Source organism: Arctopsyche grandis, chromosome 9 (genome assembly GCF_051622035.1).
Source record: "Arctopsyche grandis isolate Sample6627 chromosome 9, ASM5162203v2, whole genome shotgun sequence".
In the NCBI taxonomy this organism is placed as follows: domain Eukaryota; kingdom Metazoa; phylum Arthropoda; class Insecta; order Trichoptera; family Hydropsychidae; genus Arctopsyche; species Arctopsyche grandis.
The window spans coordinates 27812940-27833209 of record NC_135363.1 but is presented as its reverse complement, the minus strand read 5'-3'; the positions used below and the strand labels follow the sequence as shown (position 1 = coordinate 27833209).

The 20270-nt window shown below is 32.1% G+C and overlaps 3 protein-coding genes across 3 annotated transcripts; all 3 read left to right on the top strand.

Annotated features, from left to right (window-relative positions):
- Positions 1-548: 548 nt before the first annotated feature.
- LOC143916683 (chitinase-3-like protein 1) lies at positions 549-2668 on the top strand. Its single transcript, XM_077437881.1, has 8 exons — positions 549-877; positions 963-1151; positions 1227-1327; positions 1403-1659; positions 1743-1851; positions 1935-2123; positions 2203-2319; positions 2389-2668. Exons 1-8 carry the CDS (start codon positions 814-816, stop codon positions 2518-2520), a joined length of 1158 nt encoding a protein of 385 aa, XP_077294007.1. The 5' UTR covers positions 549-813; the 3' UTR covers positions 2521-2668.
- Positions 2669-6852: 4184 nt separating this feature from the next.
- On the top strand, positions 6853-8826 carry LOC143916682 (chitotriosidase-1-like). Its single transcript, XM_077437880.1, has 8 exons — positions 6853-6984; positions 7070-7258; positions 7334-7434; positions 7514-7761; positions 7850-7955; positions 8039-8227; positions 8304-8420; positions 8498-8826. Exons 1-8 carry the CDS (start codon positions 6921-6923, stop codon positions 8627-8629), a joined length of 1146 nt encoding a protein of 381 aa, XP_077294006.1. The 5' UTR covers positions 6853-6920; the 3' UTR covers positions 8630-8826.
- A 1587-nt stretch (positions 8827-10413) lies between these two features.
- On the top strand, positions 10414-15689 carry LOC143916680 (chitinase-3-like protein 1). The gene is made up of 9 exons (XM_077437879.1): positions 10414-10465; positions 10594-11028; positions 11441-11629; positions 11711-11811; positions 14088-14347; positions 14419-14545; positions 14614-14799; positions 14879-14995; positions 15085-15689. The coding sequence occupies exons 2-9, from the start codon at positions 10962-10964 to the stop codon at positions 15556-15558; spliced, it is 1521 nt and encodes a 506-aa protein (XP_077294005.1). The 5' UTR covers positions 10414-10465; positions 10594-10961; the 3' UTR covers positions 15559-15689.
- Positions 15690-20270: the final 4581 nt, after the last annotated feature.

Here is a 20270-nt window from a genome sequence, read left to right as displayed (position 1 = left end):
CAATGCGCTCAAAGAAGTATGGAATATTATATGCTTGGTATAACGAGGAAAGACAGAAAACGGAATACGTGGGTGAGAAGTTAAAATAGCAATGGGTGGGCCACGTGGCTAGAAGAATGGACAAAGGTGGATAAAAGAAGTGCTAGAATGGTACCCGAAATAATGCAAAAGGGGTAAAAATAAGACCGCAGGGAATATGGGTGGACGAAATTAGGAAAATGTGTGGGGTAAGATGGATTAGAGTTGCGCAAAACAGAGACGAGTGGAAGCGTGTTGGGGAGGCCTTCATCCAGCAGTACATGGCGAATGGCTGTAGATGATGATGATGATGATGATACAAAGATTATCCTGGAATTTTCTCGAGAAGAACACACATATGTATTTAATGGGTCGAAGAATATAGCAGAAGAAAAAGCGAACAATAGTTAAATGTCACATATGTACTTCTGAAAATATTAATTGAATATAGGAAAGAGACTACACATACCTGATATTTTTGGCTGTTTAATATCTCATTCTCATTAAAATAATAACAATGATTTGAATTTGATTAAATGAAAATCAGTGTGTATGTACATACATATGTACATCGTTGCGATTTGAAATTATTAATATGATAACATTGTTCTACATTAATTTTCGTAGAAAATCACAGATAATCATTCATGACAAATTTACATACATGTTATGGAAGTGACGCCAACATCTTTTTATCATATAAAACAAGATATTTTGAGCACAATTTCATTCGAGGGCAGTTTAGCGCAGAAGACCTACATATAAATAAATAACATATATTAATTGACAATCACGATGAAAGTCGTGGTATTAGCGATAGCTTTGCTCTGTCTGGTAGCATCTGTCGCTAGTAAACCAGGTAATTAAAATTAATTCATTATATACCATCTAAACGACTTAAGTCAATGTGATATAATAAAAATAATCGGTTTTAACATTTTCAGATAGGCTCGTCTGCTACTTAGGATCTTGGGCAACGTACAGACCTGGAAATGGAAAGTTTGAAGTTGAAGATCTCGATCCGTTTCTTTGTACACATGCTATTTACGCCTTTATCGGACTAGAACCCTCAGTCACGGGCGAAATTAAAGTTCTGGACCCTTGGAATGATCTGCCTGATGGTGGAGGCAAAGGTAGAAATCATTGAAATATAATTTTGACTGAATTATAAATGTGATTTCATCATTGTAATATTTTGTTGGCTTCAGATGGCTTCCGAAGGTTCAACGATATGAAGAAAATCAACCCTAAACTGAAGACAATGGTCTCTATTGGTGGATGGAATGAGAAAGAAGAACATTTTTCTCAGGTAACATTTGACGTAATAAATACGTATGTTTATACTTGTAGTATTTTATTTGAACCTTTAATAATTTAATTTTAGGTCTTTAACGATTCAGCTAAAAGAGCAGTGTTTGTGAAAAGTGTTATGAACTTTTTAGCAAAGCATAGATTCGATGGTCTCGATATTAACTGGCAATATCCAAGGAATTGGAATAATGTCAATGATACAGGGAATTTCATAAAAATTCTGAGTGAACTTAAACCTGAATTTAATAATTATGGATACATTCTCTCTGCGTCCGTTCATGCAGCCGAACAAACCTTCATGACTAAATATGACATACCACAAATGTCATTGTAAGTATTTCAATTCCATAGTACATATATATAATATAAATATAATATAAAAAAAAGTATTAATAATTAACGTCTAATTATAGATATTTGGATTTCTTTAATGTCATGTCATATGACTTTCATTCTGCTCTTGAGAAGAGGATAGATTTGCACACACCACTTTATAATGGTGGTTATGATGACTTCAATGTGGTAATTATTATATTTTAATGAACAAAATATTGATCATTCTATGTATGTATGTATAAATGAAATAATATGTACTCGGTTTTAAGAATGCTAGTATGCAAGCGTGGATTAGATATGGAGCACCTCCTCAAAAACTTAATATGGGAATTGCTTTTTATGGACGCTCTTTTTATAAGCAAAGTGTAGATTGTAATACCCCTATATATTGTAACGCAACCGCTCCTGGAGCACCTGGAAGCTTAACAGCAGAACCTGGTCTCCTCGGATATCATGAGGTATGCATACATTGTTCGTACATGTATAATATATTTATTGAAACAATACAATATAATGGTTTGTTTGTTCAAATAATAGATATGCTTGAGGGAACCAACTTCCACTAAAGTTTTTGATGACGTTAGAAAAGTACCATACATGTATTGGTCAAATCAGTGGGTTGGCTATGACGATTTGAATTCTGCTAAATTGAAGGTATAAATTTGACTTATTTTCAATGTGATAAACCTTGCTACCTTACTGATATTTTTTTTGTTAACTTAGGTTGATTACATAAAAGATTTCAATCTCGGAGGTGCCATGGTTTGGAGTATTGATTATGATGACTTCCGTGGACACTGCGGCAATGGCAAAAGTCCTATGTTGACATTATTAAATAAAGAATTGTTTGTGTAATATTCGAAAAGTGATTTAGAGTTGGCTTATAATTCGAGAGAATTTCATATACCAATGCTGTAGCGTTAATTGTATTATTTTTACATTAACTTTGCTGCGTTTAAATAAATTATATGTTTGAAAAACAATGTTTTTACAATTTATTTTATATGATTTGTGTATTATTTACATATAATCAGGGCTCGAAATGAATGGGAGTGCATGGGAACGTCGGTCTCGTAAAAAACCAAAGTTTCCGTACTCTTTTTAAATTTATGGTTTCAAGGTCTAACTAGAGGTAGGATAGTCACAGTGCTATCCATTGTTCCATTTGTTGTACATCCTTTGTAAAAAAGGTTCGGCAAACTTTTAACAATGCATTTACAACCTTTGAACAATACGCGGCACCTTATGGGTCCGGTGACTAGTCATTGCACATAACCAAACCCTTGACGTACATATGTCTATTGCACACATATAATTTGCAGGGGCGTCATTTCAGCTTTTCCCAGGGGGGAAAATATTTAACCAGTAAGGGGGGGGGGTATATTATATTAAAGAAATGAGTCTATATAAAGTACAAAATAGCTCCTGAAAATCTTTCAAAGCAACACAAACAACAAAACAAAATATATTTGGTAGTTAACATTTTGTTTCTGGGAAAAATCGACGTGTTTATACCTGACAATGTTCTAAAGAATTTCAATATTCTATTTTTGTTGGTTTAGTATTTTAATTCAAATTCATAATAATACATTAAACAACGTGGATAGTCCCCTTCAAATCTAGATGGGTGGCTGCCCACCCCAGTCACCCCCAAATGACGCCCCTGATAATTTTTCTACAAAAGAACGCAAATTGTTTTTAACTACCTACATATAAACAATATAAAACAACAATAGAATTAATTATGATACATATATTATATACAATAAATTTCAGTAGATGACGCTAAAATAGGGCTGCTAACTTGGACAACCCCCCCCCCCCAAAAAATAAATAAAATAAAAATAATAAATAAAAACTAAAAGAGTTCAGATAAAAATATTTAAAAAATATAAGGTAATAAATATTATTATTTCTATTACATGTAAAAAACTGATTATTATTTCTATTACATGAAAAATGTAAAAAAAATTTAATCCGATTCAGTTGGCGGTTTGGGAGATAATTGAATTCGAAAACTTAAAAAAAGAGGACACCTATAACGGAAGGTACCATTTCCGGTCAATTTAAAATTTTGAAAAAAATTTACGTCGTGTTGATAAGAATTTCAGTAACTGATACTAAGTTTCAGTTCGATAGGACTAACGGTGTCCAAAAAATCACCAAAATACACAGACACACACACATTTTTTTCTAGATCATGAAAACGTGATCAGTAATCGATTCTGAGTTCGAACCAGTCAAAATCTCGAGTTCGAATTTTCGCATGATCACAAAACTTCATCTATTGTTACTACTTACATAGAAAAAGAAAAAAAAATAATAAATAAAAAAAAAACTTTTATCGACATTCATAGGAACTGAAACAGGGATCAGTATCCGGAACTGAAAATGGAGTCCGTATTCGAAACAAAAAGGAATCCAGAACCGGAAATGAAAAAGGAATCCGGAACTGAAACACTAGTCGGGATCCCGAAATGAAACAGTAATCGGGATCCGGAATTGAAACTGGAATACGGATACGGAATTGAAAAAGGAATAGGGAACCGGAACTAAAAAAAGAATCCAGATCCGGAACTGAAACCCCCTGGCCGCCGACTCCCTCCCCCTAGCGCCCTCGCAGTAGCCCCCCCCCAGCTGCTGCCCCCCCTCAGCCGTATATATTTTATTAATTGACGTTTTGGAAACATTTGGGGCTTCTGCAGCTATATCCATGACAGGGACCGTAAAATTTAATATCAATAGAATTTAATAGACATTGAATGATAATTTTATTTAGTATGATCCTTGTGCCTGCAGAAAACTAGCGAGTTTATTTACATATATCTGTTACAAATGTTGTTATTGACATACGGAGATCGCCTATTATTATTACAACATCAAGACGATTACGAGCTTTTGATAGGAGATGCATAACTCGACTAAATCAAGACTTGACGAGATAAGATGTAGGAAATGCAGTGAAATATAAACTCGTTTTCTCCCAAAGCTGTGGAAATATACTCGCTATTTCAATGTTGATCCAAAAATTATCTTTATTTAGTTTAAATCGTACTGGTGCCTTCATATTACTTTGCAGATCTATCAAACTTTCTTACAATTCGATATCAATATCAATTGCATTCACAGTAAATGGATCAATCGCCAATCTGAAATATTTAGATTTATAATTTCATTCGGTAAATTAAATTAAAATGAAAATTAAATCTAACTTGCATATCCTCGTGAAGCTGCTTCTAATGTTCAATATACATATGTATGTATGTATACTCGTATGTAAAGATCATCATCTTGTATTTAATTAGAAATAGTAGCCAATGATGGAAATTGTGTTAACTCACGACGTCCAATATTAATTTTGAAAAGATTGAGCTTTCCAAGAAAAGCAGTAATTACATTTTTACACATTATAAGATTACAACATTTTCCTTGTAATTGTTTGTTTAACATATTACATTTCTCAAAAATATCTGATTAATAAAATATATCTAAAATAAATATTTCTTTTTCATTTGTTTATCTTGTATTTATCTTTTTCATTTAATTATCTTTGTAAAAATCTGTAATTGGACTCGGATGTTATATACATACATATATTATATATTTACTCTTTGTTTTTATGCATTTCTACATCTTGTTATCTGTTGATTTTTCAATAAATAAAATAATAAAAAAAATAATAATATCGCATTTTGCACCAACCATATCTTCCCCAAATTGATTGTCAATCATCAAGGGCACAATACTGTTCCAAAGTATAACAACACGATTAAGAAAACTACCCTTCGATAGCTTCCTCACATATTTATCGAAAAAGGTGATCTGAAAGTGGATTTGATTTAGTGAAATTTATTGTTTTTATATATGAGACCCATGTACACGCTTTCCCTACCGTATTTCAAAAATATTTGGGACATCTTTTCTCAGATAAAGTATACTCTCGATGATCCGTGCCTGTAAAATATTAATTAATTTTTCAAATAACACGCGTGTTATTTGAAACCAATGCTGTCATACTGAACGAAAGTTTTTCGTTCCCCTTTAATGTCTTTTACTTTTGCGTTGATTCTTTAAGTCGCTTTTGTTCAGCGAATAAGTAACAAGTGCGTGTATTCAGAGCAAAATATTTTCGTAACATACGTATGTTTAATTATTATCAATTATTTTTTTTCTTACAAACTCGAAAATATTTCAGATTTACTGTTTGATTTTTTTTTATTGTTTAAATTTTTTTAAAAGCCAAATTTTTCCATGAGAAATTAGGATAAGAAGACAACTTCAATGCTTCATCTGGCTGCTTGAATAGATTTTTTTTGTACATATATTTTGGCAACACTATTACTAACAGCTACTAAAGACCACTTATCTGCTTAACTGTAAGCATTTTTCTTAATAAATAATGGGTATTTAAATTATGAAACAAAAATTTGGGTTGTAAACATGATATATTAGAAACAAGTCAAAATTTGATGATTCGGATTATCCGTGTTTTTCAGTTATCCGTACCTTTCCTCCCCAGCATTAGCCAAGATAATTGAGAGTATACTGTACTTTGAATATATACATAGTAGGTACCTTTTTAAAGGTACTCGACACTCGGGTTACTTTTCTTTATAATTTATTCATCTATGCTATTACAATCTTTACCAAAACTTATCTCCTAGAGTATTTTCGGCTATATTTTATCCATATATTGACTTAGGTTTGAAAATGATCTGAATAAACGTAGGAGAAACGGTCGGAATAATAAAATCGTACGAATTAACAATGACATGAAGAAATCGCCCAATGGCCAATTTGCCTATAAATATTATAATCTTTGTCTAGTATCTATCATCAGACACGCGTGTTCTTCCTGGAGTTTGATATTTTAGGAAACCTTCATTAACAACTCATACTTTAGAAAATAAGTAATCGAGTACAGGGAACATAATACACATACAAATAATATTTTAAACTGTTTAATCTGTACGTCTCATTCAATTGAATTTGATTAAATGCAGATCAATATGCACATTATTCTGATTTGTAATTATTAATATGATAACATTGTTCTACATTGATTTTTCTAGGAAAAATATATATAAATTATTCGTAACCAATGGAAAATTTGTTTTTTTTTGTGATAAAAAAAAGTGACGTAAAACAAATTTTAGGATATATAACAAGATATTTAAATGAAATTTCATTCGAGAGCGGTTTAGCGTGGAAGACCCATTAATACATATAATATAATATTTGAATTGACAATCACGATGAAAGTAGTGGTAATAGCGATTGCCTTGTTCTGTATGGTAGCATCTGTCGCTAGTAAACCAGGTAATTAAAATTAATTCATTATATACCATCTAAACGACTTAAGTCAATTTGATATAATAAAAATAATCGGTTTTAACATTTTCAGATAGGCTCGTCTGCTACTTAGGAACTTGGGCAACGTACAGACCTGGAAATGGAAAGTTTGAAGTTGAAGATCTCGATCCATTTATTTGTACACATGCTATTTACGCCTTTATCGGACTAGAACCCTCAGTCACGGGCGAAATCAAAGTTTTGGACCCTTGGAATGATCTGCCTGATGGTGGAGGCAAAGGTAGAAATCATTGAAATGTAATTTCGACTAAATAATAAATCTAATTTCACCATTGTAATATTTTGTTCGCTTCAGATGGTTTACGAAGGTTCAACGATATGAAGAAAATCAACCCTAAACTGAAGACAATGGTCTCTATTGGTGGATGGAAAGAGAAAGGACAAAAGTTTTCTGAGGTAACATTTGACGTAATAAATACGTATGTACATATATACTTGTAGCATTTGATTTGAACGTTTAATTATTTAATTTTAGGTCTTTGACGATTCAGCTAAAAGAGCAGTGTTTGTGAGAAGTGTTATGAACTTTTTGGCAAAGCATAGATTCGATGGTCTCGATATTAATTGGCAATATCCATATCAATCCAACGATACAATGAATTTCGTAAAAATTCTGAGCGAACTTAAAGCTGAATTTATTAATTATGGATACATTCTCTCTGCGTCCGTTCATGCAGCCGAACGAACATTCAGGCTACTATATGACATACCACGAATGTCATTGTAAGTATTTCAATTCCATAGTACATAGATATACATATAATATAAATATAATATATTAAAAGCATTAATAATTAACGTCTTATTATAGATATTTGGATTTCTTTAATGTCATGACATATGACTTTCATGTTCCTAATGAGAAGCATTTAGATTTGCACACACCACTTTATAGTGGTGGTGATCATTTCAATGTGGTAATTATTATATTTTAATGAACAAAATATTGATCATTCTATGTATGTATGTACAAATGAAATAATATGTACTCGATTTTAAGAATGAAAGTATTCAAGCGTGGCTTAGATATGGAGCACCTCCTCAAAAACTAAATATGGGAATTGCCTTTTATGGACGCTCTTTTACTAAGAAAAGCGTAGATTGTAATACCCCTAGAATTTGTGAAGCAATCGATGCTGGAAACATTGGAAGCTTAACAGTAGAAGGCGGTCTCCTCGGATATCATGAGGTATGCATACATACGCACATGTATAATATATTTATTGAAACAATAAAATACAATAGTTTGTTCATTCAAATAATAGATATGTCTGACAGAACCAACTGCCACTAAAGTTTTTGATGACGATAGAAAAGTACCATACATGTATTGGTCAAATCAATGGGTTGGCTATGACGATTTGAATTCTGCTAAATTGAAGGTATAAACTAATTTTCTAAAGTCTTATTTTCAATTTGATTAACCTTGCTACCTTACTGATAATTTGTCGTAACTTAGGTTGATTACATAAAAGAATTCAATCTCGGAGGGGCTATGGTTTGGAGTGTTGATTATGATGACTTCCGTGGACACTGCGGCAAAGGCAAAAGTCCTATGTTGACATTATTGAACAAAGAATTGGTTGCTTAATGTTCGAAAATGAATCTAGGATCGACCATTCAAAGGAGCTATTTAGAATTACATTTAACTAATATTAAAATTAGTTAAATGTAATTAATTAATTTCATATTATTTTTTATATTTATGTGTGTAAATAAATAAAATGTAAAAAAAAATGTTTCCCATCAAATTCATTTAAGAAAGATTGAAATGAAATATGTACATACATATATGTATTTTTATAGTTATTTTTTTTTAATTTCACTAAAAAAAATCGGATGTGACCAACCCACAACTATATCTACATATTTGATTAAATATAAGAAGTATAAAAAATAAAATACGATAATGAAACATACATATGTACATACACATTCACACATGCCGGTTATGAGAGCATTTTCGATACAAATTGAGCGCAAATGTAAGGAAACTTACATATGTAAGACATAAGTTCTAATTTCGGTTGCTGGATTTTGGTCAAATTTTTTTATTACTTAAAATCACTATAACTATTATACTCATTAAATATCAACAAGATAGAAATAATTTGAAAGGTCAAAATAAAAAATTGTTTTAAAAAAATTACTACTTCCGGCTTAAAAAATCTGGCTAAAACCTTATCAACTCTAAGTTAGTACATACAAATAATACAAATATAAATCTTCAGCTTGGCACGTTCATGGGTGTGGAATAAATCGTGTGGTCACAACATTTTTGACTGTTCTAAGAGGAAAAGTCCCACTTCCAGTTTTTTAAATTTGGACATTTTTTTATTTTTTTAATCACATTGATACAAGGATTATACTTGAATTTTCTTGTGAAGAGCACACTTGTTTAAAGGGTCGAAAAAAATAGTGGAAGAAAAATCGAACAAGAATAAACTGCTACTTCCTGTTGTTGGATATTCACCAAATTTTATATATATCTTCTATAAAGTTATATATAACTGGGTATTAAGCTTAAACTTAAAAAAAACCTCGATTCTCTAGAGTAAAAGTACTACTTCCGGCTGAGGTAAAAATATTAGGGTGTAAAATTCATAAATTCTATTACAATAAAAAAATTTTCAATTAAAAAAGATAATGGAATTCAAAAACTTAAAAAAAGAGACCTATAAGGGGAGGTACCATTTCCGGTCAACTTAAAAATTTGAAAAAAATTAAAGTCATATCTATAGTAATTTCAATAACCGATACTAAGCTTTAGTTCGATATGACGAACAGGTGTCCAAACTAAATACACAAACACACACATTTTTTCTAGATCATGAAAACGTGATCGAATCGTGAAGTGATCGAATCTGAGTTTGATTCAGTCGAAATCTCGAATTCGAATTTTCGCATGATTACAAAACTTCATCGATTGTTACTACGTATCTACATACATATGTAGATGAAGTAAAAATTGTTTCATATTGCAAGTAAAAACGTCATTATAATAATTTAATATATACCAATTATTTTTGGAAATTATGTTTTATCCCACAGAATATAATTATATGACACGAGATTATAAAGTGAATTTTATAATCTCGTGTTTACATCTCGTTTATCATGAAAATGTGAAGGCTTCTTTAGTGTATTATATATGTACATACATACATACATATGTGCGTAGTGGTATTTCAAATTTAACCAATACTCCGTATTGGATAGGTTAAAATCAAAGATAATTCATTGTTTACAAGAAAACAATTATCTTAGTGTTGTTTTAAAGTAAACAAAAGCAAGATAAAGCATCGACATATTGATGACAAGTCATTGAAATCACAAATAAAAGATATGATAACACACAAGTAAAATAGTGAAAACAATACAAATAGAATGATTGAAAGAGAAACACGTATGTAAGATGTACATAAATGTAACTGAAATTATGTAAAGAGTAGAACAAATGGGATGGGATTAAGCGATTTGCACAAAACAAGTTCAAGTGGTGTAGAAGAGAGCAAAAGGTAGATCGAAGAAAATGTTGACGATGTATGAAAGAAGATGGTACAAGCTACATAAATATGTAGGTATAGAAGAAGATTTAAAAGCATTTTGTAGATGAAAGGCATATGCGTACATCAACGAATCCGAACATACATAATCCGTATGTTTCCAGTGAATTCGATGCACTTGCACTCATGACTGTGTAATCATGATCAAATTGGAACTCTTTGCATTGTCCATTGTTAAAATGTTTTAATTGTTCAAAAGATACAAGATTAGATTCCAAAGATTCCTAATAAATGAAGTGTCAAGGTTGGCAACCGACGTCACACTGAATTGTCCATATAAATCACGCCATTTTTATTCGAGAGTCATCTGACGTTGGTTGGGCACGGAGTCTGCAAGGAAGGACTCTTGACGTCATCATGAAATTAGCCATCGTTTTGGCGATAGCTTTGGTTGGCCTGGTGGCATCCGTTGCCAGCAAGCCAGGTATGTTGTATACACCTGAATGTATCATATTTTAATATTTTTGTATACATAAAAATAAGTGCCTCCAAGTATAAGAATGGACAAGTGACAAAACTGAAAAAAAAACTTTATATATATAGTTGGTAAAATTTTTAAAATTCAATCACATTGTATCGAAATTCAATATTCGCTTATTATAAAAACGATCCAAATCAATTTCGGTGGTATATACTAGTATCTAATAAACGCACCTGCTTGTGATAGGAAATATTCAATATATACATAAATAGTCCATATTGATAGGTATGAATTTTTAAAATGAAAAAGTGGCACTTTGCTATTTTATATTGATTTCTGAGTTTTTTTTATTATTGAAAAATACTGAAAAAAGTCAATTCGCTTATTTTGATTACATACATTTGTTTCTTTTCAGATAAGCTTGTCTGCTATTATGGCAGTTGGGTGTTTTACAGACCTGGAGATGGAAAGTTTGACGTTGACAACATCGATCCGTTCCTCTGCACGCACATTATCTACTCCTTCATTGGATTGGAGCCTTCAAATTCTGGTGAAATTAAAGTTCTAGATCCTTGGGTTGATTTGGCTACAGACGGCGGCAAAGGTGACGATGATTCTGTTTCTTGGGCATGTTTGAGTTGAGTGTCGCTTTGATTTGTAAATGGTGTAATTTCGTATGCTTCAGATGGTTTTAGAAGGTTCACTGCTCTGAAGAAAATTAATCCCGATTTGAAAACCTTGATTGCAATCGGAGGATGGAACGAGGGATCTGTCAAGTATTCTCAGGTGAATATATTATTATTATGAATACTATGTCTGTATTTACATATGATAAGCTGGCGCATATGTATTGTAGGGGTGACCGCGAAGAAGTCGAATATATTCGTTTATCATGCATACATATGAAAAACGGTTAGTATATATATATATCAGTGGCGTGCGGTAAAACTCTCTCTCCCACCGTCGTATATCCTCACTTAATTTGCGCGAGCAGGATATAACAGGAATAAGAGGAACAGGCTTTTCCTCCCGTATCCTGCGCGCGCACATTAAACAAGGCTGTATGAGAAAAAGAGAGATAATTTCACCGCATGCCACTGATATATATTATATATACATAGTACCGTTTACCATGCACCCTTTTTTTTGATCTTTCAACTTAAGATCTTTCGATTTTCGATCATTGCCTTCCGATATTTGCTTTTTCGACCTTTTCACTTTCGGTCCCGTGAGGTAGACCCGTATCGGAGAGGAGAAAATTTGGTAGAAAATCCGATCACAATCAGAATTTTTAATCTACAAACAGACCTAGAAACCTTTAAGATTTATAAGAACTATTTTTCATTTGATAGATAAGTTATTTTAGAAAAAATTCAGTCCGATAAAATAATTCTGATTACACTTAATGATAATACGTTCATACGTATATAGCTGGTTAGCCTATCATACGGCGGTTAATGTTTATCTCTTTTTGTTCTGTCATTTGACCTTTATTTATTACATGTACTTCATATCGTTTACCGAGGTGTTATTGAGATAATTTTTTTATTATTTATTCAGTAGTTTTTAAATGTGATCCTAATCTTGTAATTATAAACACGGCATCACTTCAAGTCGCACATGCTAAAATGGTGATAAATCAAAAAAATAAATATCTTCCAACATATATTAATTGCACTTTTAATGTTCTGAGATGCGCGCGTTGTCGAGTCAAAAATGCCCTAAAGTTTTTTTTGCTGTACACGATATTTGTAAGAATAGTTTTAATCGAAATATTGACCAATGGCGGGAAGCTTCATAGTAAAAAGAATTTGAGAATTGCGATACGTCTAATGAAGCCCGGGAATTTACAAGTTTACGGGGCAACGCCGATTAGTTACCATTAAGGTTCGGCGGGACCCAGTGCTATTTGGACAAAAAATGGGTTCATCATTGTCTATTACAATGGCCAACCTTTTTTTTTGCTCTTTAGCTTTGTATTTCATTGTAATAGACAATGGTCAACCCATTTTTTGTCCCAATAGCACTGGGTCGCGCCGATCTCTAGTTATCATTAAGCTTCGACGCGACCCTGCGCACCATTTTTCATTTTTATGGTGAACCTTTTTTTTTGCTCTCTTTCCTGGAAAATAGCCCCAAAACTCAAATTTTTTGTCCAAAAAGCACAGTCCCGCGCCTGTCTCTAGTTATCATTAAACGGTTCTATCCAGTTAAAGGTCTATTCATACATATCCAGCACGACCCGTATCCTGCAAGTACGGACAGTATTCTTTGGTAAATTATTTATGGACGCTTATGAATGCGTGAATGCGCACGCGCGAATGGAGTACGAATGCGTCTATATAGAATGTAACTAAGAATAATGTCCGTACCGGATCTTGCTGGATAGGTATGAACAGACCCTAAAGCGTGTCAAATTAATTTTTTTAATATTTTCAATTTAAAATAGTTTTTTCTTCGTTGTTTTATTTAATTTTTTTCATTCGAAAAAATTTACATCTTTAATCTGCAACATATAGAAAAAGAAGCCCTGGAATTATTACAATTACGAGACGTCCTTCCAAGCGAAATGGTTTGTCCCAACGGTCACGAGATTAAGCTCTACCATTGTTTACGTCTTTCACGGAATTGCGGAAAGTCCATGTATCGAAATAAGGTTAGGTTAGGCTAGGTTTTTTTCCTGGAAGTGCGGAAAGTTCACGTGTCAAAATAAGGTTAGGTTAGATTAGGTTAGGTTATTCAACTCAACTCAAGCTCAACTCGCGAACAACATGGTTGAGGGCGACCAGACCAATGCATGCAGGTAGATGGGACATGCCGCACTCGTCAACTTGTTTGTCGCACACATTTCCATATATTTTTTCGTGTCGCGCAACAAGTCGGCCGACAAAGTTGTACGGTGCGGCCCGGCCCTAAAGGCCACAGGTTAACAGTATAGTACCCATTAAACATATATACATACTATATACTCGGGCAACATCGAGTACATACATACGTATGCTTATATTGCCTATTGAGATAAATGACATTACTTCACTTAATGAGCTTCTGACTTTTTTTAGACTTTCTCCATCCCAGCAAGGAGGACAGTTTTCGTCAGAAGTGCTGTGAACTTTTTGAAAACGTATGGATTTGACGGTCTAGACCTCGACTGGCAATACCCCAACCAGAGAGGTGGTGTACCAGAAGATGTCACCAATTACAGTGCACTCTTGAGCGAGCTCAGAACTGAATTCAATAAAGAAGGATTCATCCTAAGTGCTGGAGTCGCCGCTGTCGAATCTTCCATTAAGCTGTCTTACGACGTACCCAAACTAGGACAGTACGTATCGTCTTATATACTCGAAACATCTGATTTTTTCAACTAAGAAAGATAAATTTGCCTCTGTCTAGGTATTTGGACTTCATCAACGTCATGGCGTATGATTACCACGGAGCCTGGGACCCACAGTTAGGCTTCAACTCACCACTTTACATGTCTAAAGTCGAAGAAGGCACTGCTGTTGAAGGATTTAATGCTGTAATTATACAAAGATAATTATTTATATCATGTTTGTATCGGTTTTTTTAACCTATTCTCTCTTACAGGATGCTTCTATTCAAGCTTGGATCAAATTGGGAGCACCTGCTTCCAAAATAGTTTTGGGTATTGCCTCATACGGACGATCTTTCACTGTGGCCGATGTGAATTGTATCAAACCTGGATGCCCATCTGCTGGACCAGGACAACAGGGACAGATCACTCAAGAAGGCGGCTTCCTCGGATTCAACGAGGTATACAACAGATTTAAAATAATAATACTGAGCTATAACATAACTTTGAAACTGAGCGGCTATGTTTGATTTTGGACAGATTTGCTTGAGAGAACCTGGCGGCAACAAGATGTGGGACGACGAAGCTCAAGTTCCATATTTGTCTTGGGGAACTCAATGGGTGGGATACGATGATGAAAGATCAGCCAAAGTGAAGGTTAAAATCTGCTTTCAATATCTTGTCTCATAATCTACATATAGTATATGCTTATTACACTGATTTGTTACACTTGTGATTACATATAGGTCGATTACGCAAAGAAATACAATCTAGGTGGTGCTATGGTATGGAGTATCGACACCGATGACTTCCACGGTTTTTGCGGCAGAGGCTTGAACCCTCTCATGTCAACCCTGAGGAAAGAATTAGACATCTCAGAGCCAGGAAGTACCCCAGAACCAGACACTACCACAAAGCCTGATTCAACAGTCACTGAAGATGTAACACCCACTAATGCTCCAACTACCACTGAAACACCCACTACCCAAACTGGAGGGCCATCTACTCCATCTCCGACTGACATATGCAAATACGAAGGGTACAATCGAGATCCATACGATTGTTCCGTATTTTACAGATGCTTCATTACTAACGGAGAATATACATATGTGAGATTCGAATGCGATGCCGGGCTATGGTTCGATCTCATTGCAAATACTTGCAATTTCCCAAATCTTGTTAATTGTGTCCCTCAAACACGTCCAGTTATGATTCGTTGATAAGATTTTTTTTTTGTATACTTACACTATTGAATAAATAAACAAAACGCTAAATAAAATTCACTCATTCTTCGAATTTATAACATTGGAAATAGTGACTTTCTAGCTAATATATTATTGTATACATATACAATAATATATATATATATATATATATATATATATATATATATATATATATATATATATATATATATATACTCGTATATTATTTATTTATTTTTTACATATGTATATATCAGGAAGACCTTACAGGTAAACCCCAATGCGCCTTCCTGGCCAATTACAAACAAGTAGCATTTTTACTACACAAGTCGCTGAATTATGAGACACTGAAAACTCGAAAATTAACGAGGCATCTATGAATTCTACATAAATTTTATTGTACATTAATCATACTCAAATAGTGGTAACATAGTAGGTAGGAAGGTTTTAGCCAATTTTAATCGGGAACTGTTTCAACAATGAAATCAGAAAAATTGGCAAACTCTAGTCACAACTATCCAAGTCTGACCAGCAGTACTACAGATATACTCAGAAAATTTCTTTTCAATCGAGGTCTTAACAACCGAGCAATGCTACTGGCTAAATACATGTTATAACTACATGTAACAGTCGAAGTGTATTTTCAGTTGTAATATATTCCAACTGGTGTTTTAGGTCATGCATATCCGAATTTAATTACTAAATTATACCTCTACAAGCGCAAATATTCTTTCAACAATGTGCGACCGTTGTAATACATATAACAGTTGAGTTTGGACAGTTCTACTATTTTTACGAATGCTTTAAAATTCAATAATTCGCTAATATTTGGTAGGTATTATGAATTATGGTAATGCGTATCGTATTAAAAAAACAAAAATGTGACTTTCCAACTCAATTTACTAGTCGAGTGACGTTTTTACGAAAATTTAACCTCTTCATTTACCTGGTACCAACACTTATAGTTGAACTGTATTTGCAGTTGTAATATATTTTGACCAGTTGGAATGTACATAATGCACCATATGAATCAACTTAAGTGGGTTAGACGGAATATGTATGTATATTCCAACTAGTCAAAATTTATTAAAACTGAGAATACTCTTCAACTATAATATATACTCGTAGGTACATAACCATAACCATAATAAAAACGTATTATAAATACTATAAATCGTCTTATGCTGCGTACGGACCAAACCAACGACGATTTTGGTCCAACGTTTTAACCAGCAGGATAAAACCAGTAGCGTACAAAATATCGAAATAAAAATTAAATTTAAAAATTGAAATTAAATATCAAAATTAAAACTATTATTATTATATTAAAATTAAATTCAAATTTCAAAATAAAATTATAATCAATATATTAAAATTAAAATAAAATATTGAAAGTTAAAACAGAACATGCCCAATTTAAATAAATTTTCGAGATTGACCTAAAATTAGATCATCAACAATCACATACAGGTAATCCTCGACTTTTGTTTGTCGAAGATGTTTTGACTTACGAAGATACGCACTAAGATCGAAAAAAAAATCAAAGAATTATTATTTTTACTTCCCCGTAATGCACAGTTACTGAGAATATCTCATGTATAAGTATGGGTGACCGAGCGATGGTCCCAATCCGGTACGTTGTCGGTTTATCAAACGAAATTTTTTTAGTCTTCAATTGTTTCTCTCGTCGAAATAAATCAATTAATTAAATCTTTTCAGAGGTAAATTTTATCGGACAATGTCTTCAATTGTTTCTCTCGTCGAAATAAATCAAATAATTAAATCCATCTCAGAGGTAAAATTTATCGGATAATGTGTGATTATTAATTTTATTTCGACGAAAGAAAAAAAAACCCTTTGACAAATCACCGACAGTTTTTTTGTTTAATGTCTCATCGGCGGCGGAAACACAGTAGTATATCGTGACGACTTTTAATAAGAAATAACAACAAGGTTTTTTTCGCTCGTAATCAGAGAAATTATAATATTTCTCTGGTTGTAATGCGTATCGTCGTAATTCAAAACATTGTTGTAATTCAAAACATCAACGATGATCTAATTTTAGCTCAATCTCGCTCGTTAGCTTAATTTTGATATTTAATTTCAATTTTTTAATTTAATTTTTATTTCGATATTTTGTACGCTACTGGTTTTAAAAGTTGGCCCAAAATCGTCGTTGGTTTGGTGCGTACGGACCATTACAGGGTTCAAAATTTGAATTACTGTATTGATACCTGTCATTATTGAATACCTAGGTTAAGGTTAAAAGGTTTAGCGTGTGTAAATATATGTATTATGCATAAATAAATACATATTACATATGATATGTAAGTATATGTACTACGCATATTAGTAGTCCTGGGAATTTGAGGCATTTAATTGTTAGTATTGATTTACTATATTATACAACTGGGCCAGAGAGATCAATTGTCCGATATAAAATGTCTTTCTTTTCATAGCCAGATTCAATATGGATTGGTTCTCTCTTACTGTAGGATTTTAGATTTTGATAATTAATGACCAATATTAGGGTAAAAGTATATGTAGGTTTTATAAAAAAAATCGGAATGAATGCAGTATGCAGTTTTAATATTTTCAGCATTCGTTTGAAGATATATAATACATAAAACAGCAGAACAGACTAGTGGTTAGCAAGTAATGATTTAAAGAGTAGTCACGAGCTCAAATCCCACGGGTTTCTGATGGCCAGACCATTTATTTGTGACTCCAGGTCGATCGTTTCATTGAAACGGTTCCAACAAATTGGCAACCTTACCCATTTTCACGCAAAAATCTCGAATTTTAAGCAATCTCGAATTTCAGTGAATTGTATAAAATGCTGCAAATTTACTTTGACAGTAAATAAATGTCTCTGAGGATTTTAATTGATATGCATTCATTGAGTTTCGCGGAATTGTTTAAAATGCTGCAAATTTACAAATTTGACCATAGATGTCTCTGTGGATATTAATTTATATGTATTTATGTACTTTGTATAATACTAATAATATTTGTAATATATTTCTGGCCAGGAAGGCGCATTGGGGTTACCTGTAGGCATATGTCATAGAAATAAGTCAATTATTACTAATAATAGGCATAGAAATAAGTCAATTATTACTAATAATAGGCATAGAAATAAGTCAATTATTACTAATAATAGGCATAGAAATAAGTCAATTATTACTAATCAATATCAATTAAATCATTCAATCCTTAACACGTCATCTTCTATTAAGGATCTTGGTGTACATAATATAATACTCAATAATAAACTAGATTTCTCTGAACATATTTCTTTTATTACCAACAAAGCATTTAAATCTCTTGGATTCCTACTCCGCTCTACAAAACCCTTTAATGATCCTTATGTACTAAAATTACTTTATTTTTCCTTTGTAAGGTCTCACCTTGAATTTGCCTCAATTATCTGGTCACCTTTTTATTTATCCCATATTAATTGTATTGAGAAAGTTCAACTTAAATTTATTAAATCCTTACGATACCTTTTTCCTACCTATACCCATTCTACTGTTTCCGACATTTTAAAAATCCTTTCTTCTAACAATCTTTCTGTCAGGCGACGACATACTGATGCTATATTCTTCTTTAAGCTCATAAATGGTTTCCTTGATTGTTCTGATTTACTGAATAAGGTTAATTTCAGAATCCCAGTTCGGTACTCTAGACGCGTTGCACTCTTTTCACTTGATCCTTTCAATACTAATTCCCAAAAATATTTTTATCTGCAGCGCGTTTATCGTATGTTTAACGGAGAGCTGAATGAGGTTGATCTATTTGGTATTTCCCTACATCAATTCAGGTCTAACATCAAGAGAATCTTGACCGATTGATTCATTTCTTCTCCTATTCTATTTTTCCAATATTTCCAATATTTTTATACTTTAGTTTAGTTATGTAATGTTCTATTTAATCATATTATAGCTTTCATTCTTTTCTTTTTCATTTGTTTATTTTGTATTTACCTTTTTCATTTGTTTTATATTTGTAAATTTCAATTTCTTCTTATATTCTATTTTATAACCTTTTCCAAATATTTTAATACTATAGTTTAATTATGCAATGTTCTACATATTTTGTCATGCCTTTATTCTTTACTTTTTAATTTATTTTCCTCATATTTATCTTTTTCATTTTTGTAAAAATCTATTATTGGACTCGGATGTTACATATATTATTTATTTACTATTTGTTTTTTTATACATATCTATGTACATCCTGTTTGTTGATTTTTCAATTAATAAAATAAAATAAAATAAAATAAAATATGTATTGTATTATTATATTATAGTATTAACGACTTAATATTTAATTTAAAATAAGTTATCGACTGCATCAGTAAAATATGTACATAGAGATTTAGATTTGAATTTATCGTGTGTAAAATCTAGATGTAGTCATTTTTTTAACGGACGACAATTGAAAATTTAGAAAATTACAAAAATCGTAATCAATCAATCATATCGGTTTATATTAATGTATTAAAATCGAATCGATTATGATCAAATTAATCATTGCATACAATAAGATTAAATTCTTTTAAATTTTAATTCACGGGGGGCAACGATTACATACATTAATTTAAATATATACATATATTATGATGGAGGAAAATTTTAATTTTAAAATAGTTTATTACTGCAACTGCTCCTTTTTTTATTTCATCGTAATCAGATACGAAAATACGACATAGAATAAAATAATAA

What these genes read in the sequence shown, in the direction of transcription:
- LOC143916683 (XM_077437881.1), top strand. Translation starts at nt 814, where the DNA reads ATGAAAGTCGTGGTATTAGCGATAGCTTTGCTCTGTCTGGTAGCATCT. An exon ending in GCCTGATGGTGGAGGCAAAG is followed by an intron (nt 1,152 to 1,226) that starts GTAGAAATCATT and finishes TGTTGGCTTCAG; the next exon opens with ATGGCTTCCGAAGGTTCAAC. An exon ending in GTCTCCTCGGATATCATGAG is followed by an intron (nt 2,124 to 2,202) that starts GTATGCATACAT and finishes TTCAAATAATAG; the next exon opens with ATATGCTTGAGGGAACCAAC.
- LOC143916682 (XM_077437880.1), top strand. Translation starts at nt 6,921, where the DNA reads ATGAAAGTAGTGGTAATAGCGATTGCCTTGTTCTGTATGGTAGCATCT. An exon ending in GCCTGATGGTGGAGGCAAAG is followed by an intron (nt 7,259 to 7,333) that starts GTAGAAATCATT and finishes TGTTCGCTTCAG; the next exon opens with ATGGTTTACGAAGGTTCAAC. An exon ending in TGAATTCTGCTAAATTGAAG is followed by an intron (nt 8,421 to 8,497) that starts GTATAAACTAAT and finishes GTCGTAACTTAG; the next exon opens with GTTGATTACATAAAAGAATT.
- LOC143916680 (XM_077437879.1), top strand. Translation starts at nt 10,962, where the DNA reads ATGAAATTAGCCATCGTTTTGGCGATAGCTTTGGTTGGCCTGGTGGCA. An exon ending in ATCCGTTGCCAGCAAGCCAG is followed by an intron (nt 11,029 to 11,440) that starts GTATGTTGTATA and finishes GTTTCTTTTCAG; the next exon opens with ATAAGCTTGTCTGCTATTAT. An exon ending in CTGTTGAAGGATTTAATGCT is followed by an intron (nt 14,546 to 14,613) that starts GTAATTATACAA and finishes TCTCTCTTACAG; the next exon opens with GATGCTTCTATTCAAGCTTG.